Genomic DNA, 25,851 nt, shown 5'->3' on the forward strand with positions numbered 1-25,851 from the left:
GACTAATATGTATGTGAAAATAGTACATGTATAAACGAAGGACCGACAAAGGACAAATAGGTATATTTGGTGGAATCGAAAGATCAACAAATCGATTATTCATTAAACTCGTACATATGATCGCTCTGTTGACACACTACTTGTTGTTATAAAAAAATGGATAAAACTCGGACAACAATTATGTCAGATTGTTGGAAATCGTATAAATGTCTGTCCAACGAAGATTACATACATTTGACGATAATTCATAAAATAAATTGTGTCAATCCTGTGACTGGTGCACACACACAACATACAACATATTGCTCATTTGCTACAACTGCAGTGACGACTGTTAAATCATTAAAATTTTTAATATACTTTTAAATGCGATTTTGGCGCAATAATTGATTGTAGAGGAACAAAAATATCTATAGCTATATATTTAGCTCTTTATTTAGTGTAATTTTTACTCTTGTTTTGCAAACAGTTCAAAAATGACAATTTTTGAGTTGTTATTGTTGTAGCAAATGAGTGATATAGAACGCGCTTGGCATGAAACTCGTACAATTATTCCTAGTTATAGATATCGAAAAGAGCACTTATATAGGATATTTAGTCGAATTCTCATTTCGTCGGCGTTATAATTACAACGAACAAATTAACATTTTTTTTTTATATAATGGCAAAGATGTATCCCATACCTGAAAATTAAATAGATCTGTTAATAATTAATAATAATCTGTTAATAGTGCCTTCTCCGCTCATACATGTACTGTTTCCACATACATATTGATCATCTATGTTCTATGTGTGTATGTGTGTGTGTGTGTGTGTGTGTGTGTGCGTGTGTGTGTCTTTCAGTACTAAATATAATATTACACAATTGTACAATTACAATAATCGGGCTTTCTAACAGATAAAATTGTATATATACTTTTCAATATACCAACTATTCTCTGCTTTAACAAAAAGACTATTCAATATCCTAACAATTCGTTGCTTTAAATGACTTTCCTTTTTTTGTTAATAACTTTTTAATAAATAACGAGCGACGGCTATAATCTTCTGAAGGTCACTCAGGAGAGTGACCTTGACAAACATATGTCAAGAACATTGAAATCGGTAAGGACGCCTCTAAAGTAAATAATTATCTCTAAATTTTCGACTTCAAAGATCCAGTAAATTTGGAGTAATAAACTGTGATAAAGAAAATATAAAACTAAACAGAATATGAATATATATATATTGATAATGGCATATTTACGTGTGACATACATTCAAATATTTTTTATAATATTGCATGGTACAATAATATGTATATAGAAGTATAGGAAAAACATCTTCATGTGTTTTATGCGACGTTTTACAAGCAATGTTTGTTATTCTCGCATACCTACAGAAATTAGTATCAGATAAAAAAGTTTATATAAGGATCGTTCAAATAAAACATACACTAGCTGTTTGAGTGAAAGTAATTTAAGACAGCATAAAAATACATACTATACTGCTGATAGTACTACTAATAGGCACCTCTAACATTTAGATAGGTGTCCCAGTGACGTCACTATTCAGAACAAGTCTATGTTTCATCTGGACGATCCTTATATTTACATCCGTATATCTATTTTCCGTGAAAAATATAAGGTATACATATATTGATTACACAAGCACACCAAAAATAAAAAGTGCCTTGGCCGAGACACTACACTATTGTATTCCCATGTATTTTGACCCGCTGAATCCGAATCCGAAGTCAGAATTGTCAGATTGGCTCTCAGTTCCGAGCAAACCTAAAAAAAAAGTGTTCGTTTCGTGGAGTTTTGAACTTTTTTTTAGGTTTGCTCGGAACTGAGAACCAAACTGACAATTCTGACTTCGGATTCGGATTCAGCGGGTCAAAATACATAGGAATATACTAGTCTGGTATACAGGCCAACCCACTTTTCTTTTTTTGGTATGCCTGTGCACAGGCACACACAAAAAAAAGTGGGTTAGCCTGTATACCAGACTAGTATATTCTTATGTATTTTGACCCGCTGAATCCGAATCCGAAGTCAGAATTGTCAGTTTGGTTCTCAGTTCCGAGCAAACCTCAAAAAAGTGTTTGTTTCATTGAGTTTTGAGGTTTGCTCGGAACTGAGAGCCAATCTGACAATTCTGACTTCGAATTCGGATTTAGCGGGTCAAAATACATGGGAATACACTAGTGTAGTGTCTCGGCCAAGACACTTTTTATTTTTTGTGTGCCTGTGTTATCAAAAGGCGTATAAAGGGGTGTGTGTGTGTGTGTGTGTGTGTGTGTGTGTGTGCGTGCGTGCGTGCGTCATATGTCTATATATAAACAAATGTCTTGCCTGACTGACTGACTGACTCATCAACGATCAGCCCAAACCCCTAAACCTAAAAACATGAAACTCGTGGAGTATATTCCTTTTATTATGATATAGACAGATAAACACCCACTAAGGGATTTTTAAAAATTCGACCCCTAACAGGTGAAAAGGGGTAAAATGTGTTTTCATGGATTTCTCGACGTCAACGCCGGACAGCTCAAGCTAGTTGTTTATATATATCTGTTATATGTATCGATTATCAAATTAATAGTACATCGCAATATATTGGTAGTATAAATTCGCTATATTTTACGTTAAAAAATCTTTTTTAATTTGCAATTAAATTTACAGGTTGTTGGCAGTTGATTTCTTCGACTAGATAAGCGCTATTTTTTTATTTCACGGTCTCTTTTTGATCATAATTCCTCTCGATTTTCCAAATCGGTAAGCGTGGAAGTATCATGCACGAGTTTCGAGTCTTCCGTGTCGCTGATGTGTCCATCCTCGCCGGTATAATGCGTCGGATAAATTAAAAGTGGATTCGTTGATAAGATAATCAAATCCCGAGTAGGAAATTGAGCCACCCACTGTTTCCTGTTGAAATACAAAACGTCAAATGAATATTAAGATCCTAAGCTACTCTTAACAGAGATGAGTCGTATAATGTGGAATTGACCGTGACTTTTAGAACGTCCGATCGAATTTTATTATGGGATTTATCGTTAGCTTACTTCCTAGAGATTTATTTTTTTCGATTCGAATGCGGATATTGAGTTATCCCTGAGATGTGAGAGATCTTTATTTATTCCTGAAACATTAATCATTTCACGTACTTAGGATGCGTGTCCGAAAGAATTGGAAGGAATTCATCAACAGGAATTAATTTCCCTAAAGGCATAGCACCGATCAGTTTCTTCGCTCCGCTCTCCGATAAAATGTAACCAAGAGTCCAGTAACTATATCCCGCCCGCACCAGGAACTTGGATCCTTCCACTAGACTTTCTGATTTAACCAATCTTTTCCTTCCCATATATCTAAACATAAGAGTGTTAAAATGTAATGTGTCAATTTTAGGTCTGATTCTCTAACCTAATTTTCGCCAAATAAATTTTCTTTCGTTGCCCATCGTACAATTCAAAAGAGTCAGAAGATCATTAAACCAGTTTTAGCAAGCTATAATTGCAAGTTGTTACAACAAAACCTTAATTTTCTTACTCTTTAATCTCATTTTATCTTTTCTCCTCTTATATAATTTTTATACATTGTTTAAAATAGAATTAAAGCAAGTAGTGAAATGTAACTGAGGTGAACGAGCAACAGGGATTTAGTTATCTCAGTATATTTACAAAAGCTCTTCCTGATGAGCAGAGACACAATATCAATAAAACATACAATATTAACCCTTCGCCCGTAAACTATAATTTGACTGGCATCGTCCGTAATCTGGGTCGTAAATGTCCTGTCGTTATTTTGACCTAGTAAATAGTGTTCAAAAAATCTGAAAAAATTATGTAATACTTGTATACTATCCTATTTTATAATCCCAAAGTTTATTTAGCGATTCGTTATAAAATAAATTGTTTATAAATAATTCTTTATGCAAAAAATTAATAAAAATCCATTTTTATTAAAAAAATCATATCTCATTGAATTTTAAATCAAAATGAAAAATTCCAACGAGGTTTTATAGTTAAATATGTGTACTTTTAAGAAAAAAATTCTGTATATGGGTCATTTTCAAAAAGTATAATTATTCTGAGGATTGAAAATGGCGTTTTTCGGGTTAAAGAAAAATAAGACTTTTAGCGTAATTTTTACATTATTTTATTAAAAAATCATATAAAATCGTTCAAGAACATTAAGAGTGATTTATTCTGTCCAAGAATTAGCACATGACAAACATGTGCTTGTATCGAAATCGGAGTCTCCGTCAGCTTTTTCAGGCCCAGACACGTGCTCCTCGACTTCCTCGTGGTCTGACTCATTTTCAGAAGCTTCATCCTCAACTTCGTGACGTCTTTCTCGTAAATAATATCTGATATTTGTCGCTTGATCATCCATTGTACTCTGAAAGTACATGTAATTTCTTTTTACACGTGTTTTCATCCACTCACATTTTGAGGTTATATATATAATATACACAATCATAAAAAAATATCACTTATATAAGTTAAAAATAACTGTAGTAATATGAAAATGACGTTAAATTAATTTTACTTACTTGCACGAAAGTTTGGCACTGTCCGTAATCAGGGTCAATATTGGCACTGGACGCACTTTGACTCGCTGCTGGTCAAGCACACACTGGCGAATTCCAACGAAACTTTGGACATGAGTTCTCCTCACTACCTACTTTTTTCACGAGAAAAAGCAAGCCCCCCCCTCTTTTCATTTCGGCGGTATTCTATTTTGAATTTCGGCTTGTGCCATTTACGACCCAGATTATGGGCGAAGGGTTAATCAATGTAAATAGCAAACACATAGAATTGTAGCACAGTTCAAAATAAAAGCAGAATAATAATAATTCTTATATCCTAAAAAATGAGAGCAAATTAAGCATAATATATATAAAACATTGGCATTAATTATGTAAAATAATTAATTCTTTACGACACTGTATGTGTCGCGATCGCAAATCGCATTACGTTTATATACCGCTACGAAAACTTAAACAACTAGCTTGAATAATGCGCAACGCAATGCTGAAACTAAGAAATATAAATGAATATCAATATAACGCGATATAATTTGGTAGGACATGTAATGCTTCTCCCGAGAATCTTTACTTATTGCCACGGGAACGCAAGAGACCCGCGTGACGGGCTAAACAATGAGATATCAAATATCAAGGTTATTTTACCGTACCGACATAAACACAGAATCTCTCGAAAATGAAATTACACAACGAAGCGTCTCGAGTCAAACACAGCGCGGAATCGGTAGAAATATAATTAAAGCGTGTACACGTGGTGTAAACCGATGCGCGGCTTATCGATATTGCGATCTAAAGGTCTTGGCACATAGAAAAACTTAAGCAGTAAAACTCAACCAGTAAGCAAATCAGCCAATCACAGTCAAGAACTTAAGGCACGGCCCTAAGCGGTAGCGAATCCATACTGTTGATTTCTTACTGCTTAAAGTTTTACTGCTTAAGTTTTTCTATGTGCCAAGGTCCTTACCCGCGATAGAGACCGTCGTTGGACAGCGTTATCCGATGTAATCGGTAGGGCTTAAAAGAGCCTGCAATGGCGTGGTCCACGCTTATCCGAAACACGGAAAGAAAAAGAAACGAAGTACTTAACGTTGAAGAACTCAGCTCGATCGTCATAGGCGGCATTAACCAGGGATGCAATTCTCGATAGCTAGCGTAATTCGCCCTTCTTATTAAGCACTCGTATCCTTCGTCCCTCGTGCGTCGGCTGGAATGTTCTCGCTCTCTCTCTTTCTCTCAGGCGGTAATGAGCACGGAAATCGCACGCACGCAGGAATCAATCCGGTCGTGATCTCGAGGATCACATCATGCGCGGTAACGCGGGCGCGAGGCCGGTACCTCGAAAGTAATTATGCAATGACGCAGCTTTATACGACACTTTCCGAGCAGAATATTCTTCAGTATATTCAGAATCACGCCTCGCACAATTAATTGATACAACCGAACGATCTCACTCGACCGTACTTTATCGGGATTACGCTTATACGAACAATTCTTGCAAAGCGAACAAAAGAACAACGACCTCGAAACGTGCTTTCGGTATCGCGGACCTTGAGCGAATGGCGAATGGCGCGTAACGCGGCTCGTCGGCTCGTCGCGTCGCAAGCACGGACCGGTAACAACAAAAGAGAATCGGTAGCGCGCTCCTAGCTTCCGGCGCCGTGGTCGCCGCGACCATCGATATCACAAGCGAGTCGATATTTTTGAGAACGCGCTAAATTCGAACATACATACAGGGTGAGTTTCTTAAATTAACACACCTAAATATCTCGAAAACATCAATTAAAAACAAAAGTTTGAAACAAAAGGTGTTTGGTTTGGGAGCGGGGGGGGGGTGAACATAACAGGATTATTTATTTTTTATTTGGTGGGCGTTTTCAGAGGTAAAAAAAGGATAAAGGATAAAGAATTTTACTTTATATATCCCAAGGGGTCTTAAAGGGCGTTTTGAAGGGACGTACCCAACCCTAACCTCCAATTCATCTACTACCTTACTGTTTCCTCCTTCGGACCAACGGTTTAACGTCTCTTCCGAAAGACGGAGCCCAGTTTTCTCCGCATCTTGCACGGAGGGGCGCGGTTTTTTCGGAAAAAAACTTTTCCATGATTCATGGCTCAAGTGGACTCGAACCTGGTTCCTCAGATTACGAGTCTGGCGCTCTACTACTAGACCACACCGCCACCCCGTTTTCAGAGGTATTTCAGGGTCAACTTTTTTTAAAATAGAAACCTATATTTTTTTAATGGCATCTTATTTTATGTAAAAAAACAAACAACTTTTGTCTGAAACCTTTTTTTACACAGCCTCTATTTTCCATGATATTTAACATTATTGTTGAGACAATATTTTGTTAAATATCTCGGAAAATTGAAACCGGATAAAAAAATGTTTCAGATAAAAGTTATTTGGGGGAAATAATTTAATGTTGTCAATATAAAGTACAGGCTTTAATCCTCCGTCACCTCCCTGGGTCTTTTTGGGCTCATGCAAAATTTTGAGCTCAGCAAATATCTTCAAAATAAAGAGAGGGCGAGGTCTGGCTCCCCTCCCTAAAAAAAGTTGTTAGTAGTGAGAACTCACTCGCCAAGGGACGCCAGGATCCGACAGGCTAGGCAAAATAGACCCAGAGGGGGGTAACAAAAGCAGTAAAAATAACGGTGGTGACGGAGGGTTAAAGATTGGAGATTGTCAACAAAAGCGATAGTATAGATTACTGCAATATGTAAACAATAAGAGTTTAAAGTAATGTAAACATTAAATTATTATTTGCTGTCGGTGAAAAGACACTAAAATTAGTACTCATTCTATGTTTGCTTATTATTTGAGGTAATTTCTTGTGTGATAAAGTATGTTCTAAATTTGCTTCTAAATTGTTGACATCAAATTATTCCCTCCTCAAGACCAAATAACTTTTATCTGAAACATTTTTTTATCTGGCTTTCCGAGATATTTAACAAAATACTCAGGTAGCAAGATGACGTCTAAAAACGTCTTAATAACGTTAGAGACGTCTGTTACCTGAGTACTGTCTTGATATTAATGTTAAGTATCGTAAAAAGTAGATACTAGATAAAAAAATGTTTCGGACAAAAGTTGTTTGTTTTTTTGCATAAAATAAGATGCCGTTAAAAAAATATAGGTTCCTATTTTAAAAAATAAAGTTGACCTAGAAATAACCTTGAAAACGTCCACTAAATCAAAAATAAAATAATGCTATTATGTTTCCTCTCCAAAATCGAGCAACTTTTGTTTCAAACTTTTTTTCAAAAGTGCGTTGTTTTCGGGATATTTAGGTGTGTCAATTTAAAAAACTCACCTTGTATATCAGCTTTAAATAAGATAAATTGTAGAATCGCAAAAAGCTGATTGAGAAACAATTGAATTATGAAACAACGCTATGAATTAAGTAATCAAAAAATAATAAATTTTGCCAAAGGACTTACACCAAATCCCACTCGATTCCGAGATCAGATAATTCCGCCAAAACGTAATCGACTTTCTGTCGGAAGAACGGCTCAAAGCGAACGTCATCCTCTAATACCATAACGCTTTTGTAATTGTGTTCCAGTACCTAATATATATATTTCATCAGTAATAAACGAATTCTTTTTCACTAAAAAGTGTTTTATTACCTTCTGCCATACGACGTAATGACTGAGAAAGCAGCCAATCTCGCCCATCGTCATAGGTCTACGCGCAAAGGAAGATAAATTATTATAAGAAGGATTCCGAAAATTATAGGGGGAAGTGTAGTGCACTTGATTTCGTATTTAACAAATCTTACAGATCATTAATGAACAATCTGGCCGTAAAAAATTTCTCTTTTTGAATTTAATTGATTAAATTAAATTTTCCTCCTCTTACCTTTTGTGATAAGGATCTGAGTATTCTGACATCGGTGTCACGCCCCATTCCTTTAGGGAACTCTCGTTCAAAGTCCTGAAACAATAAGAAAGAACAAGATAAAATTAACATAATTAGCGAAAAATGCATGATAATAAGAGTCATCTGGGAAAGACGTAAAATATGCTCACTAACAATACACAATCTAAAGTATATCAGTATTTTACTTAAGAGATTTATTTAGACCATCTTGATACCTTCACAAAATCGATTTTTTTGTTTTAAATTAACATTTATAGTCTTAAAAATAATGTACCTATAAGTGGTTTAGTTTGAAAATTCGCAGCATTCTTTAAGCTGCAACTTCTTAACCGACGTGCGAAATAGGATATTCGAGCAGTCGAGTAATCGAGACGTACGGACAACAAAGGATCTCTTGACTTTTATTATTCTTTAGTAGTTTTTTTTCTCCTTCTCTTTCATGTTTCTAAGACAGAAATTAAAGAAGGAGAATGTGGTTAGGCCTTAGTATTCGAATTTTATTGTTAGTCACTCCGTATAATATTGTTGACTCAGAGGGATTTAAGGCATATACGCTTTTACTCAGGTACAACCTCATCTCACTGCCACTATCTATATTCCCTTTATAATCTTGCCAAATATAGAAATTTCTACTGGGATTTTAACGACCGGCTCTCTACCGTTATCTCCGCAAAAAATTCGTCGCTGAATCGATGGACCAGATGGGATGGCAAACCTTTTGGTCTCCAGTTTTTCAGTAGTTTGACTTTAGTGATTTTCTCAGAATTTTCTCTAACGTTATTGTTTAAATTTCCACATGAAAACATAGACAATTTTGTTTCTTAAAGCTTTTCGTTAGAGAGAGTTGACTTTATTTCAGTTTCGTCCTCTACTAACTCTATTTCCTCCTTCGTTTCATCGTCGATAATTAGGAAAGGTTTATCGTGGTCGTTTTTTTCAGTAGAGGTGTGCGAATCAAGCATTTACAAAATCGAATCAAATCGAATCGAACCTTTGATAACATGTTCGAAATCGAATCGATTCGAATACGAATCAAATTAAATTTTTTCGGATTTAAATTATAAACAATTACGATATCCAAAATAACTATAATATTATACCAGATTGGGAAGGAAACATAGAAAGAATCCGTTAATCCGTTAAATTATCTATTAACTCATTCGTTGATCGTATTTAATACATGTTAGAAGTATCAACGCTAAAACGGATATTACGGGATAAAATAAATATTTTTAATTTACATGTGTTATCAGAACTCTATTGTAATATGACGAAATTATATTAAAAAGTGAGTTAATGCACGGTAGTGTACAAGATACAAAATTGGTCGCGCAGGAGATATAAATAAAGTAATCAAAATAGGCAATCGATTCGAAATCGAGTCATCGATGATTCGAAATTCTCGAACTATTCAATTTCGAATCTTTATTTATCCTATTAGTACTATTAGTAGATCTTTCAGAATGAGTAAGAATTAGTTTGGATCCTTTTCCGTCTTAGGGAAGTTAATTTTCCAACTGCTAACATATCTACCTATTTTCATTCCCGGATTGTGATACTAATTACTAGAATAAGATGGCGAGGATGTACGTGGAATCCTTCGACCATTTCTAGAGCCATAATATTCGCAGCTAGCACGGTGACACTCGCTGCTGTCGCTCGAGTCACTTGTCTGCCATGATAAAGTGCCCCGTGTTATTATTTCTGGTTGTTGATCATTCGAAAGCTGCGACGAGGATCCCGTAAAACCGCATAAATTGCTAAGATTCCTCGTATTCCTACTACGCGTTTCAATTCCTATCTGAAGACTATCCTGACCTTGCGACCTATTAATATTTCTGTTATTTACTGAATTCGAGTTTGAACCTGTCTGTAATAATTGACTATACTCATGGCTCGAGTGTTTCCTCCGTTACCGTCTTTCCGTTTGGTAAACAGTAAATTACTGTTATTTTTTGTGATAGCACTGTGGGGTCGGTAAGGTTCATTGACGAATTTGTTCCTGTCGTATTTCCGGTTTCGTCGTTAAAAAAATGAACTCTAAAAAATGAACTCTACGGAGTTCTTTTTCTGCAGATCTTTCAGCCCTTATTGGTATATCCGACTTCTCATTTCTGTTATTCCCTCTAGCAAATAAATCTTTGAATTAGACTACAGACGGTCCCCTTTGCTGATTTTGCATTCTTCAATCTCAAGTCCGTCAACCGACAATTTTACCTGATTTCTTCCATACACTACAATAAAGGCTCCCCCTTTTGACTATCTAATTGATGCAAGGGCATTGCCTGGTTATTAATTCAACCAGTTATCTCTCTATCTGCATTATTATTTACTATTTCGTCACCGGACGGATAAACAGACGACTTCCCCATTTCAATGACGTTACTACCGGTCGTGTCTCCTCTCTCTGTGGTTTAGATCGCGACGAGTTATTAGTAGCATTATCATTTTGCTCCATAAAAGTTTTAATTAAACTCAGCATGTGAGTATTACTTTGTATAATATCATTGAAGCGAGTGAAGCGAGTATTATTTATTACTATCTTATTAATTTGCTTCCCGATTGCTTCGACCGCCATCAATATTCTGTATTTCATTACGCAAAGTACTTATCGCTTCTCTCTCTATAGGCGTAAATCTTTCTGTATCATTTATCACCGGAGTATTTCTTCCTCGATCCCTTCCTATTGATGCCGGTGTCCCCCCCCCTTCCGAACAACTGTAGGAGATGGCGCCTTGTTATTTTGTATTATAGAAATACCCGGCGCATCAGGATCTGACACTGACTTCGACATTGACGAATCTATTATCGTTTGATCATTCCCTGAATTATTATCAGTTTGCCCCTGAACAAATCTCGGTCAACCCGTTGTCCAACAAGCCCCTCCCCCTTCTTGGGCTAAGGAAACTGTCTCATCAAAGCATACGGAGGAATTGCGAGTCTCTATTTTTCTATTCCTAGTGCTTATTGACATAGTTTTCTTAGGTGGCGAAAAGAATAGGGAAGTCATACCAAGTATATGACTATACATGTATATTGCCAAAAGCTCTCTTCCGAGAAAGTCTCACGTAATTTTACTTAATCGACTGATAATTGAGGACACCTAGTTCAACCGAAGTAATCTTTTCTCAATCGACTTCCGATGTAAGTATTTTCGATCACTTTATTTCGAATTTTATCGAGAGATTTTGATTTACTAATATTTAGTGTGCATCTATATACTATGTAAGTACCTGACGTCTGTCTGTCTGTCTGACCGCGAACTACTCATTCGTTAATAATAATAGAGCGAATTTTAAAGAATTTTATATATGAAACAGGGGTAGAATTTTCCAGGGATGACGGTCATGTGTATAATTTTTCGTTACCGATTTTTTGGAAACCGGTACCGAAATTTTTTTTAATTTTTTGTGGATGGCAGCGATGGGTTTAATTTTTCATCAATGTACCGATTTTCTGGAAACCGGTGATAAAATTTTTCTAATTCTTCTGACTGCAAAATATTCATTTATTAATGAACCGATTTTCCTCAAACCGGTTCCAAAATTTTTCTAATTTTTCGGGAAATATTAAGTCTCCTGGGTACTCGTCGCGGCCATATTGGAATGTGACGTCAGAAGCGAGAAATAACACGTTGAAAATTCTTGCGTAGTATTTCCAAATAAAAAGATATTTGCTTAAAATAACACTACAGATCACTTCAGCACACTTCGAAAATACTCCGAGTTGAAGTTAAGGCTATCCCTTTCCTTTGACAGTTAATAAACAGCCGTAAAACGAATGCAGGCTTATGTGCAGGCGCTTGACTAGATTTCGTATTACATTCATTTTACGGCTGTTGGAAGTTCGGAAAAACCAATTTTTGAACCTAAATAACTTTTAAATGAGTCAACATATCGAACTCTAACTTGCGCCAAAATTTTTCTTATTTTATGACCTTTCAAAGGATATACTACAATAAGGGGGGTTCTATTTAAAAAATTGAAGGTAACTTTCACGTGACCTTCAAGCAACTATTCAAGGTCAAACTAATGACACCATTTTATGTGCCCTTCGAAACCGTACAACTTTTGTCTGAAACATTTTTGCTGAAAATGCTTCGTTGAAGAATTATCGAAGTACGTTTTTTAAAATGGGACACCCTGTATAGGGTAATTCAAGACCTCTGCAACAAATTCTGAGGAACGACAGGTCTCGCAGAAAGAATTATTTTTTGCCAAGCAACCCATATGTTCTCTGACGCGTCGTTTAGGAGCTACGCAACCACGCAGACAAGTCTTAGGTGACATTTATTACAATTATGAAATAAATTATTCATTTATTGTTTCAAGTACAGTTGCAGACAGTTTACAGAAGATTTTCAAAGTGTCTACCCTGTCTGAACCTAATTGCATTCTGCGCTACACAGTTGGCCGCAACATGATCTCAAATGTTCGATAGAGTCGTAACCTGATTGCATTCATGACAGTAAATGTGGTTGCGTAGCTCCTAACCGATGCGTCAGAGAACATGGGTTGCTTGACAAAAAATAATCCTTTCTGCGAAACCTATCGTTCCTCAAAGTTTGTTGCATAGGTCCTGAATCACTTTATACATACTAAATTAAATAACCAAAAAAATTTTTTACTCAAGCAGGAGGATACAGATTTATTAAGGTAAATATTTACCTTTACGAACCTCTCCTCCCCCTCAATGATCTTCTCCTTCATATATATTGTAGAGAGCACTCTCCTGAGTAACCTTCAGAAGGTTTTAGCCGTCGCTCGTTGTTTATTAAAAAGTTGTGAACAAATATAACTGAGAAATATAATAAATAATTAGTGTCAGTATAATACTAAGGGAAGTAATTTACTGATATACGTGTATAGACAGTACACATATAGGCGGGAAAAGGGTTATTATAGGCGAACCAAGGTCCACCCCACCCACTCCTGCCTGCGGAGGAGGGGCGGTAGCCTACAAGTGTACTGTCTACACACATATATCAGCAAATTACTTCCTTTAGTACTGACACAAACTTGTATGTTTCTCAATTTTTTTGTTTATAACTTTTAAATAAGCAATGACCGACGATTAATTTATAAGGAAAAGTTACTCAGGGCCATGTCCTTGACAATATATGTCAAGGTCAAAATTATTGGAGGTGCCTCCTTTTATCTTTATTTTTATCCTTTTCTATGCTAACTATTCTCTGCTTTAACAAAAAGACATGTCTGTTAAGTTAGCACCCCCCAACAAAAAATCGGAATAACACATATACAGAAATTAAGTGCTCTTTATGTGCTAATTATGTGCTCTATTCACGATTTTTGTGCTCGAGCGGTTTTGCGGGAAATCGCAATTGAAAGTAGGGGTGCTGGCTTAACGTAAACTAGCACCCCCACTTATTAAAATTACATATAAAATGAAAAACTCTATATGCTAGAATTATGTGCTTTCAAATGCCACAAACGAAATTAGTCTATCTGTAATAGTTTAAAAGATATACACAAAAAAAGATCTATATACTACTGATATAAGAGTAAAGTATCAGTTAAAATACAGAAAGCAAAATAATTCTTGTTTTAAAATGTTTCTCAATTAATGTGTTCTCGAAATATGCACAATGAAATTTTCGTGCTCATCCCCTTCCACCGACTCGAACGTGAGCACCCCATATACGTACAAGAGTAAAGTACCAGTTCAAATACAGATAGCAAATAACGCTACTTTATGATTTTTAAGTATGATTAGATCAAATATATATGACCTTTTCGGAACTATATCCAAAACAGATGATAAAATATAAATTTTATATTCAAAATAAAAATCACATCGACGTAAAAAAATAAATATCAGTATACGCGAAGTTTAATATCCGGCTGTGAGGCTACAAATCTACCGACTTTTAATCTTGAAATTTAAAATGTAATAAATAAATGTAAGAATAATCTTTTGACCTTCTTTTGACTTATTGTACAAATCAGAAAAAAGTATTTATCGAAAATTTCGATGATTTGGACAAAATAGCAAAGGTGTTTACGTGATCTTGTAATTCTTGTATCGGATTTTAAAAAACAGCGCATTCCTACTTCTAGCGGATTTTAAAAAAACAGCGCATTCCTACTTCTAGCTTAGCATACATAATAATCTCGCAGCGTAGTGAAAAAAAAAATAGCAAATAACCATGTGCCATGATCCACATTGCTCGGCGTGAAAACCAGCGGAATATGAAGAAGGGTCGCTAAAATCCAGAAATAGATACGCGTAAATGAGAAAACAAACAGCTAAGCGTCGCGCGGCGTAAATTACACTCGCCCTCGGTCAATCTGGATTATATACGCCTACGTTGGACTCCGAATATCACTTCCGAGAGGGAGATTCCATCCCCAGAGGCACTATCGTAGCGTTTGATTTTACGCGGCGTTCTCTCGTCATGCTTACTTTTACGAAATCGCTGTGAATTTCACTGTATCGCTGCTATTAATCTTGTGTCACTGAAAAGTGGCATTTTGACTATTTTCCTCGTCCATTCCTAACGGGACCCTCAATCTTTAAGTGTCACGATAGTTTATATAATATACATATATATTAGGGTGGCAATATTTTTGGGTCAAAAATTTGATTTTAAGTACATACAAAATTCATTAAAATTATCACCTATAGCGTAAACTATATGAAATATGATAAATGCGATGCACGAAAACTTCCTGCGGGAAACGTAGACTTAATTTAAATAATATATTGATAATATAATTTATTTTCCAAAATAATAAAAGGATTCAATGTAGAAAATTACATTAAGTGCACTATTTAATAAAATAGCAATATTTTGAAGCAATTAACGACCATTATTTTTTGACTGTATAACTTTAGAGAGGCTTTAATTTCAAGATGATAGAATGTTTTTCTAAAGTGGCATTTAATATATTTACTTACAAAACAAGATTATAAGCCGCGGATGGTTAAAAAATGGTTAAATTCATTAAATCATTTTATATTTGCTATAGACAATCTTATGTCAAAGATTGCATTAATTATTTATATTTAAATTTTTGTTTCATGTGTTGTACCTCAAACTTGATGGCCAGGTACTTTAATAAGGTAACTAAAAGAGATTTAGCAGTGAAAATGAGTGAAAAATGCAGTTTTTTTACCACTTTTTCGAAAAAAATTAATGTTTAGAGGTTTTGAGCGACCTTTAAATATTAAGTTACAGCGCCTGCTCTTCAAGGGTCTTCATTTGTAGAACAAATTTAAGGGATGAGACTTAAAATCAAATTTTTGACCCAAAAATATTGCCATCCTAATATATATATATATATATATATATATATATATATATAATCTCGAGGCTCTTAGCTTGAAAAATGATGCCCTAACTCCCGTCCCACAAGATCAAAAGAAAATAATAGAATTTAAAACGATGACTGGTAAAAGACCAGGGAAAAGACCTTGTTCCCGAAATTAATGTAAATATTTTATTTAAAATTTTTTTTACATGTTAACGTGAAATTTTTGATCGTATAATATTGCTGGCACACTTTCTTATGATGCCAACATTAAAAGGAAAGAAAATAATATTTTTTTATATACCTCCAGGTTATAAGTGATGGAACCCGGCATACGAAGACTAAGAAATTGAGACCTTATGACATCGTGATATTTGGCATACCTATATCAAATATGCAAAATTTACGTAAGCAGATCAAATATAAATACATAATTGGAAAACAAATGTATGCGTTTACTGTACTGACAATGAGTAAATTTTTCCACAAGTCTGCATAATTAAATAACAATTATACTGTCACTAAACAATTAATGGAAAATTCAGTTTATCGATTAGCGAAACTTGCACTAACTCGTCAAGTTCTATCCTCTGAATGTTTCGCCAACATTTCCAAGATTTATCAGGAAATGGATAGAGAGGAAAGGCACACGGAAGCGGAGAAGTTATCTCGTTCTTCGCTCAGTCCGAGCTTAAACTCAATTATTAGTGCGAAGTCACGCGACAATTTCTTCCTTCCTCCTTGCGAATGAAATTAACCAACAGTGCCTAAGGCTTTCGATACGATGCCATAACAACAAGAAAGTATAAATGGACATAACTTTTCTTCGAGCGAACATTCGTCGCGGACCTTCAAAGCTTGTCTCAATTTTTCCGTTAATGAGACATGAGTAATTATATTTTTTAACATTCGCAATCGTTTGTTGCTGCTATTTTATCAGTGCCTCACAGCTGAATCTTGGATTAATTATAAGATTTTGTTAAAAAATGTCTTAGATATATAAATTAATTTGAGGCTTTTTTTTACAGAATTCGAAATTTGTTCACAAAAAATCAAATACTAATCAAGTTTAAATCAAATCAAAAATTGAATCAAGTTTAATGTTCTTTACTATTTTCTATGACTGTACATTTATCGGGCGTATTGACGAATCTTCGCGAAAGAAACGACGGTTTTGAATCAATGGCTACGTTTACACCCAGCGACCTGATCGCGGCCTGACCTATATTGTGACCCGAAGTAGGTCTAGTCATCATTCGTTTACACCGAAAGAAACCTAAAAATTGACGGGATCGTATTTGGGATCGCCCTGAATTGCAGCGAATCCGAACAAGCAAATGAAGCTTTTAGGACGCGTCGCGCTTGATCGCGCGTTTACATCGCAAATGATAACGGCCTATTTCAGGTCGGGTCACTAAAATACGCGGCCTGACCTGAAGCCAGGTCCGGTCGCCTATCAACTGTTTACAGCAGGCGGGTTAAATAATTTAGGTCGAATTTGAGGTAAAGGCCGCGGCCTAATTTCAGGGTGTAAACGTAGCCAATAAAGCCTTTAAAACTTTTTCGGACTTTATCCAGTGTGGGCACGGGTACACCGGGACATTTAGGCCGCGGCCTATACCTCAAATTCAACCTAAAGTCTGACCTGAAGCTAGTTTCGGCCGCCTATCAAATGTTTACAGCAGGCGGCCTAAATAATTTAGGTCGAATTTGAAATATAGGCCGCGGCCTAAATTCAGGGTGTAAACCTAGCCACTGTCTTGGAGTATACATGCACAAGGTGTTTCCTGAGTAAAAATTGAAGAGGATATTTTGTAGCTTATTTCAGGAAGAAAAAGTCCTACAAATATATGCCCTAAACGGCCTAAACTGCTTTGTTTTCAAAATACAGGATGTCAAAATTGTGGAAAAAAATTTTTTTAAATCTATGCGTTATATAGAAATGTGCGAATCTCTCAAGGATTTTTTATGTCGAATCGAATTTTATTTCCTCTTTCGAATTTAAATCGAATCAAATCAACAAAATTTCATTTGAATCGAAGAGAATCAAATGATTTTGAATCGAATCGAATTGGAATATAATTTTCAGTTAACAATATAAATATTATTAGAATTTTAACACGTGGATAATAGGAGATATTTTAATGTGAAAAAAACAATATTGATTATATAATATAATCTTTTTAAAGCAAAAAACATTTAAATATTTAATATAAAACAAATAAAATATATTTTATTTAATGTCGCAGTAACTAAAACAATTAAGCAAAAAAATATAGGCAAAATTAGGATAAATTAAGGTAAATATTTTCCTTTACACATGCAGTCAGCCCCAAATGACTTTTGGCTGATCTTGACCTTCAAGGAGTTCAAGGTCATTGACCTTTCCCGTCGCTCATTGTTCATTAAAAAGTTATTAACAAAACAAGGTAAATATTTGCACCTCCACCTTAAAATATATCTCCAATATTGATAAAATTATATGCTTATTTGACACATTTTTGTACGAAACGAAAGAATGTTGTGTGAGTGGACCAACTATTATCTGCTTTAACAAAAAGCGGGTGAAAAAGTGTATGTCTGATATCATACATGTGTGATTTACCCACACAACAATTGGGTTGGGTTAGATTAGTTTTTTTGGAGATGGAGCTTCCCGCAGGGGGTCGGAACCCACTGCATACACGCATTCATAGCTTATTATTATTTACGCATATTCAAACTTATACTTATAATTCGATAAGGTCACAAAGCATGACAAAAATTAGAAATAAACCTTTTGACTGCTGTTTAGCCGCTCAATGAGCGGTTACACTGAGACGTGAAAAACAGTAAAAATTATTGTATTTTCGCTCGCTCTCAACTTTTAGTCTTTCTTACAGTATATCAAAACATAACTTTAAACATATGCTTTTGAATATATGCAAGTTTCAAATTTCCTATCTCGCAATTTAGCTTTTGCCTTGTAGCACGAATAAGTTAATATAAATAAGTTCATATAAATGCGTTCATATAAATAAGAAATAAGAATATTTATAGCTATAATTTATTCAGGCGTTCAGTAGGCTAAACAAATTCATATTTGTTTCACATATATAGTGCCCACACATTACATTAAGAAACCGAATTAGCAAACATCAGTTTGTTCCAATCAAGATCCAGCTATAAGTATACAGTCTAACATTACAGATAATAGAGTCAGGGGATGGTAACTATTACGTACTATTACAGTAAACATTCTCCTAACCAGTACGGATTTCGTAGTAACTATTATAGATTCTACAGTAACGAATACAAATCGACTGTCAAGGCTTATTTCCTAATCGATCAGTATTGTATCGTTCCATAACCATTACTATATAAAGACCAGTAATGATTTCGGTATATTTTATTTCCTCTTTTGAATTCGAATCGAATCGATAAAATTTCATTCAAATTTAAGTAAATCGAATTATTTCAAATCGAATCGAATCGATAAAATTTTATTAGAATCGAAGCAAATCGAATGATTTCGAATCGAATCGTGGAATATAAATATTTTAACAAAAAAAAAAGAATTTTTTTTGAATTTTCAAACAATTCTTTTTTTTTTTCCTAATACTTTTATAAGGCTAGAGTTCCGTATGCGATCTCTCTCCGATTTTGATCTGCTTTTGCAGGCATGTAAGTAATACGTACTAAAAGAAGTCCCAGTGCCAACTTGGAAATTACTATTTTCCTAAATATTAAAATTTTTGCCTTGCAATCAATACAATCGTAAACAAAGCGTGCGGCAATCTACCTCTGCATTCACGCACGCACGTGCGTGATGCCAACGATGCCCCGGGGGGGGGGGCGGAAACTACTACACATACACTTTCCCACCCACACAATAATTGGTTTGAGTTACGTTAATTTTTTTTAGGTAAAGCCCCCCCCATGGGGAGGAGAACTTATTGCATTCACACACGCACTTTCTTATCCACACAATAATTGGTTTGGGTTAGGTTAGTTTTTCCGGAGGTGGAGTCCCCCTGCAGGGGTGGGGCGGAACCTAACCTACTTCATTCACTTTTTACCCACACAATTAGGTGGTGGACCTCGCTTCCTTTGCTTATAGAACGAAACGAGGTCTATTATTGTGTAATTTTACATAGGTTTTTAACTTTCCACGCAAAGAGAGAATCAATATTGTGCATATATGCAGTCAAAAAATCCAAAATCTAGCAAAATAATACAAATATTTAAGAAAATAGTCATTTCCGCAAGTTGGCACCGGGGCTTTCGACTTCTTTTAGTACGTACTACGTGCCTGCAAAAGTAAATCAAAATCGGAGGGAGGTCGCAGAACTCTTACCATCTATTCTACAATAACTATTCTGAATCTTGTATCTCTGAACTGCTCTGAACTCGCGCGATAGAACGGATACTGAGAGCCAACAGAATCGCACATGATTGAATAATAAGACTTCTTAGTAATTCCCGAGAAAAAAATGGACTTATGTAATCGTATAAGATCATATATAATATATAATTGGCCATATATAATTAGATCCGAAATTTGGCGTGATATGATCTTATGTAATCAACTGTGATCATATATAATCAGATATGATATGATTCAATATGTAATATTATTGTATATAATCAAATATAAATATACATATATAGCATAAATTTTTAAATAAAATTATTATTATATTTAATTATATATAGGTTACATTAACGTTACATCAAATTAAAAGCGCAAAAATACAATTTAAAAGCACGCCATACTTTTATTATAAAAGAGGACTCCACGATACAACTGATACACAAATCGTGCAGTTCCGTCATTTATATACTGTTCTTATGCCATTGTTCGTCGTATTTTAAATACGAGAAACGGATCCCATCGGATGCTATCTATCGGATGACCCGACATTTACATATAACCATATATATAATTGAACATTTTTAAACAAACTTATATAAAATTATATATGATAATATATGTTGAATAAAACACATTTTTTTATACATATGTACTTTTATATGATCGTATATAACAATATCCAAAATAGAGCGTGATATGATCTTATCTTTATATGTATAATCATATTCGACCAGATCTACTCTCATATATAATAAGGTCAAACCAAATATAATTATATAAAGATAAGATTATATCGCACCAAATTTCGGATTTGATCACATAAAATTACGTATGTTATTAGATCTTTCCATGTCTAATAATGTACAATTATATCTGACCATATTATACCCATTTTTTCTCATGATCTTATTTTTATATAATCATATTCAACCAAATTTGTTGTTCATATATAATAAGACAAGTCGAATATGATTGTATAAAGATATGATCATATCGCGCCAAATTTCGGATCTGATTATATACAATTTTATAAAATTACATATGTTTTTAGATCTTTTCATATCTAATTATGTATTTTTACATCTGACCACATTATACTCATTTTTTCTCGGGATTTATTTCTTTTTTGTTATTTCTTTCAGACAATATCGCTTATATGTTAGTCCTTAGATATTACTGTTTTTCACTAGACATTACTTTTTTAAGTAAGCATCTGCGTATCTAGATTAAATTAAGAATAAACGAAAATTCAGAGACTGTTACTATTTTTCGATTCTCAGTGTATAACTCGCTAAACTGTACCTATTAATACGACCGTATCGAATCATCTAGATTCGAAAATTTTGAATAATTCGAATAATAGAAATTCGAATTTGAATCGAATAGTTCGCGCATCTCCTCTGCGTTCCGTTTCTCGCATGATGCGCGCATGAGCATGAAAGTTCGTTCCGTTTCTCTTCATGCGCATTCCCTGCACGCTCCGGCTCACCGGTGAGCCATCCGCTCACCCTGCCCCACCTCTTCCGGTGCATGAGACCGCATGAAGTGCTTCACCTCGCGAGCTAGAGCACTTCATGCAGCTCATGCATTTGGCGCGAAATCTGAACTTCTCAAGTATAAAATAAAAATTGTGTCAGACTGGCAGAATGGCAGAAAACGTAACACTTGACGTTCTCGTTGGCGAAAAAGAGGAGCTATATAAAATAACTGTATCCCATGAAGAACATGAGGAAATATTGAAAGGAAGTAAGTTGATTATCAAAAATTCTATTAACTTAACCTATAAAAAGAAATTCTGAAAATATTATGACTTTTATGTTTTTGTCCTTTTAATATTTTATAGTATTTTATAGTTGTTTCTTGTTGATTTTCTAGATGAAGCGTTATTGCTAGAGATAGTTGCTAAAGAGACGGAGAAAAGAAGTGTTGCTACGATTCAGACACTTCTAGCAAAAAAGGCTAATTCTACTCAAGATTTGAACCTGGAAACTACAAAATCAATGGAAAGTGACAATACAGAGGAAGAAGAATACAAAGATAGTGAAAAAGATACAGTATTTATCTAGCCAGACAAAGTTGTTATACTTTTCTTAGAACTGTATCGTGAAAGGGAGAATGATTTTATTACTGGATTGAAACGCCACAACAAAATATGGTCTGAAATTGCTTCTGAATTAAAGAAGTTAAATTATAACGTTTCTGGTGTACAAGCTCAAAATAAAATGTCAAGTTTAAAAAGGACATATAAGAAAATTAAAGATTCCAATGCTAAAAGTGGAAATCATAACAGTAGTTGGGCGTTCTATTCTATCATGGATTCTTTATTTGGTGACAAATCTTGGGTTTCTCCTCCAGCTATAGCGAGTAGTGATGGACCAGCTGTCCCCAACACATTAAGCTTCTTCATCATCATCTGCGTCATCATCCTCAACATGTCACTCATTACCATCTTCTGTAGACAATTCTGAAGTCAAGAATTCAGAATGTCAAGAATTATCTCCTAAACCCAAAAGAAGGAAAGTAGAAGTAATATTAGATTCTTTTATATCAGACTTGAAAAATAATAGAGATCAGATGAAAGAAGAAAGAAAGAGAGAACGACTTGAAAGGGAAGAAAAAAAGAGAAGAAATGGAAAATTAAGAGAGCAGAAAGAAAAGAAATGCATAAAGAAACTTCCGAAATACAAAGATCTCTTGTTCAACTTTTAAGTAAACTTGTCGAGAAATAAACTGAATTTTTAATATGTAATCTATGTTATAAGTAAACAACTTGTTTTAAAAAACATTGTAATGACTATGTTCAACAGAATGCAGAAAACTTAGTAAACAATTAGATTTTATTAGTACATTTGTAATACATTTGTCAATCAAATCCAATTGCTTACCAAACGCTGCATTTTGTTGATTATAGTCAACTTTTCTACAGTTAATTTCTTTCTTAATATTAGAGAGAATTCACACTTTGGCAGAATAGCAGAGAGTCGGAAAAGTAGAAGCTAATCAGAACTCGTACTAGTTTTGTTATTATTATTATCTATATTAATTGTTATATACATTTATATATAATTATATCTATATTATTCTATTTCTATATAATAATTATATTTATATTATTATTTATTTTTATCATATAATTTATATTTATAAATCACATTTTTGTATTTTTGTTCATCTACCAATAAAGGATAAATTATTATGTTGTTATCATTTTTAGTTACTATATATTGCAATTGCATTCAGCTAAGTCGAGTACAGAAATGTATATAGCATTAAATTTTTAATTATATGTTTATTTCAAATTTGCATTCTTAGTTCCTGCATAATTTTATTTCTTTTGATATTGCCTAATTCAGTTCCTGTTTGTGTTACATCAGGTACAGTATTTGTTATATTTGGACATACTATTACAGGAAATTCATCATTTCTTAATATACAAATATTATGAAGAACACAACAAGCTAGTATTACTTGTGGTATCTTTTTTATATTAGTAAGAGGTAAGCAATCTAATAAAATACGAAAGCGTACTTTTAATAAACCAAAGGCTCGTTCTATGGCCATTCTAGTGGAAGACAAACAAAAATTATAATTTTTTTGAAATGTTGTGAGGTGGCCATTATCTCTAAATGGAACAATTACATGCGGATGAATTGCATATGCAGCATCTGCTATAATGTGAGTGTCTGAGGGAAAATATTTATTGGGCATTTCAATATAACGAGCAAGTGTGGAACTTCTAAACACTCTCGCATCATGCACTGAGCCAACATGTCCTGCATAACAATGCGTGAATACGGACTTTGCATTACATACAGCTTGCAAGTGAATAGCATGAAACTGTTTTCTGCATATGTATGAAGCAGCATCTTCCTTTGGAGCTCTAATTTTGATATGTGATCCATCCAAGGCTCCAATTACTTTCGGAAAACCTTTTGCTTTTAAAAAATCTTCTACAGTACAATTTACTGCTTCACCTTTGAGCCATTGAATAAATCTTGGTGCTAAGCAGTGTAAAGCATATGTTACCCGCCTGACTGCTTTGAATGCTGTTGCTTTTCCAACACCAAACTGAACATGTATAAATCTGTCAAAACAAATATGCTGCATATTATTCTATAACCAAAAGATAAAAAATATCAGTTAATATGAAATAAAGCAAATAAAAAACCTGTATGAATCTGGAGTAGCCAAAAACCATAATGTTATCAACAGCTGTTTTCCTGGATGTATTTGTTTTCTTCCTGTTGCATTAGTCTTACATAAAGATGGTCCGATCAAATACAAAATCATTTCATATGTTTCAGAAAACATTCTACAACAAAAAAAAAGATGACTTGTACAACAAGTACCATATGCTATTAAATATTGGGTGCTTTCCATTTACTGATACAAGTCAACACAAGTGTCATTCTATCTTTGTTACTTATTGAATGCCAAGAAAGATAGAGCATTGTTTGTGTTGACTTTTGTCAGTAGGTGGAAAATATCCATTGTTTGCAACGTACCTGAAGTGTTCTTTAAATTCTTGTCTTTTGAATATCCTGGTACGACTCTTTCAACATAATCTTCTAATATTTCATGTGGAACATTCTCCTCTTTTGTATGTCCTCTACCATAAGAATGGCATATAAAGTGCACTCACTTTCTTCATCACTTGAAAATTCACTTTCAAATGATAAATCACTATACTCTCACTACTACTACTACTACTTGAAATACACGAATCTTCTTTTATTATAAAAAAAGATGTAAGAGTAATTATAGTATTATTTTGTGATCCGGCTAATCTCAAATTGTCCTCCATGTTTATTACACGTTGCATGAAATGCATGAAAGATGTTCCGTTACTGAAAGCGCATAATCAGTGCATGAAGTGTATAGAAGAAACGGAACGAGTTCTGTACTCTATGCCCTGCGTTGGTCGTTCATGCGTTTCCTGCGAGAAACGGAACGCACCCTAGTATGCGTACATGTATTAAAAACTGTTTTCCAGTACCGATATTGACTAGTATTCATACATATGATTGTATATACAGTTTTTAATTTCAATTTTTTATCTTATCTCGAAAGCGACGCATTGTTTAAAAAAAATAGTATACGCAGTTTTTGTAGTTTTAGTTCTCGGGAATTCAAAAAAATTGTTAATTGGAAAAAAGAAACGTACCACATTTTCTCATTAAAAAAAAAACTTAATATGATCACCATATGCACGCCCCGCCCTAGTGGATCTGAAAATGTTTCATCGATACTAGAAAATGGTTCTTAATATCACATGTATGCATACTTAATTTGAATAAAATATCTTCAAACGTCCAGATTTTTGTTTTCATATTTTTTTTCACAACTTTGACACCCTGTACGAAGCAGTTTAGGACATATATTTATAGAACTTTTTCCTCTTAAAAATAAGCCGCGGAATATCTCCTTCAATTTTTTATACTTACTTAGAAAACACCCTGTATATCAGATGATATTGGAGTGACTGGAATAGATGGTAATCTGTCAAGACTAGATCTGATGAATAATTCGAGATAAGAGAGAACTTCCCAGTCCAGTGCTAGTTCTAAAAACTCTGATACAACTTTTTTGCATATTTTATAGACCACAGCATTTTCACCAGAGCAGGACAAATCATCTCCGCGGCTTCAACAGCATTTTTTAAAATTGAAATTGGAAAAAATGCAGTGCTTTAAAAAATGCTGCTTTTCGGACATCATCGCGTTCATCACTATTTAGTGAGATTTTGTCGTCTGTTTTACCAAGGCATAATATGGTGTTTTGAAAACGTAGAGATCCATACTTACAAGCCACAA

At 34.3% G+C, this 25,851-nt stretch overlaps 3 protein-coding genes and 1 pseudogene across 7 annotated transcripts in view; 2 read left to right on the top strand and 2 right to left on the bottom strand.

Annotated features, from left to right (window-relative positions):
* Positions 1-25,851, top strand: part of LOC139814466 (casein kinase I) — a 94,374-nt gene that overhangs the window by 42,375 nt on the left and 26,148 nt on the right. The window contains exon 9 of one of the 2 annotated variants that reach the window (XM_071780732.1): positions 15,995-16,016. The exons of the other annotated variant lie outside the window; for it this stretch is intronic. Within the exon in view, the coding sequence (XP_071636833.1) occupies positions 15,995-16,001 (7 nt within the window). The 3' untranslated portion in view covers positions 16,002-16,016. Of the gene's footprint in view, positions 1-15,994; positions 16,017-25,851 lie in introns of those variants that run through there. 2 annotated transcript variants of the gene reach the window in all.
* LOC139814470 (glycosyltransferase 25 family member) overlaps positions 49-25,851 on the bottom strand; it is a 114,070-nt gene continuing 88,267 nt past the window's right edge. For 2 of the 3 annotated variants that reach the window (XM_071780742.1, XM_071780740.1), the window contains exons 6-10: positions 8,393-8,467; positions 8,161-8,218; positions 7,972-8,099; positions 3,149-3,349; positions 49-2,909 (exon numbers count right to left, since the gene is read on the bottom strand). In XM_071780742.1, the coding sequence (XP_071636843.1) occupies positions 2,732-2,909; positions 3,149-3,349; positions 7,972-8,099; positions 8,161-8,218; positions 8,393-8,467 (640 nt within the window). In that variant the 3' untranslated portion in view covers positions 49-2,731. The remainder of the gene's footprint in view (positions 2,910-3,148; positions 3,350-7,971; positions 8,100-8,160; positions 8,219-8,392; positions 8,468-25,851) is intronic. The other variant, XM_071780741.1, reaches the window with a different exon arrangement.
* LOC139814475 (uncharacterized) lies at positions 21,314-23,043 on the top strand (annotated as a pseudogene).
* The window catches only part of LOC139814473 (putative nuclease HARBI1), a 3,304-nt gene continuing 674 nt past the window's right edge, over positions 23,222-25,851 (bottom strand). The window contains exons 1-2 of one of the 2 annotated variants that reach the window (XM_071780746.1): positions 24,207-25,851; positions 23,222-24,122 (exon numbers count right to left, since the gene is read on the bottom strand). The exon at positions 24,207-25,851 is cut by the window's right edge and continues 674 nt beyond it. In XM_071780746.1, coding sequence (XP_071636847.1) covers positions 23,333-24,122; positions 24,207-24,418 — 1,002 coding nt within the window. In that variant the 5' untranslated portion in view covers positions 24,419-25,851 and the 3' untranslated portion in view covers positions 23,222-23,332. The other variant, XM_071780747.1, reaches the window with a different exon arrangement.

Source organism: Temnothorax longispinosus, chromosome 6 (assembly GCF_030848805.1).
Source record: "Temnothorax longispinosus isolate EJ_2023e chromosome 6, Tlon_JGU_v1, whole genome shotgun sequence".
NCBI classification, from domain to species: Eukaryota; Metazoa; Arthropoda; class Insecta; order Hymenoptera; family Formicidae; genus Temnothorax; species Temnothorax longispinosus.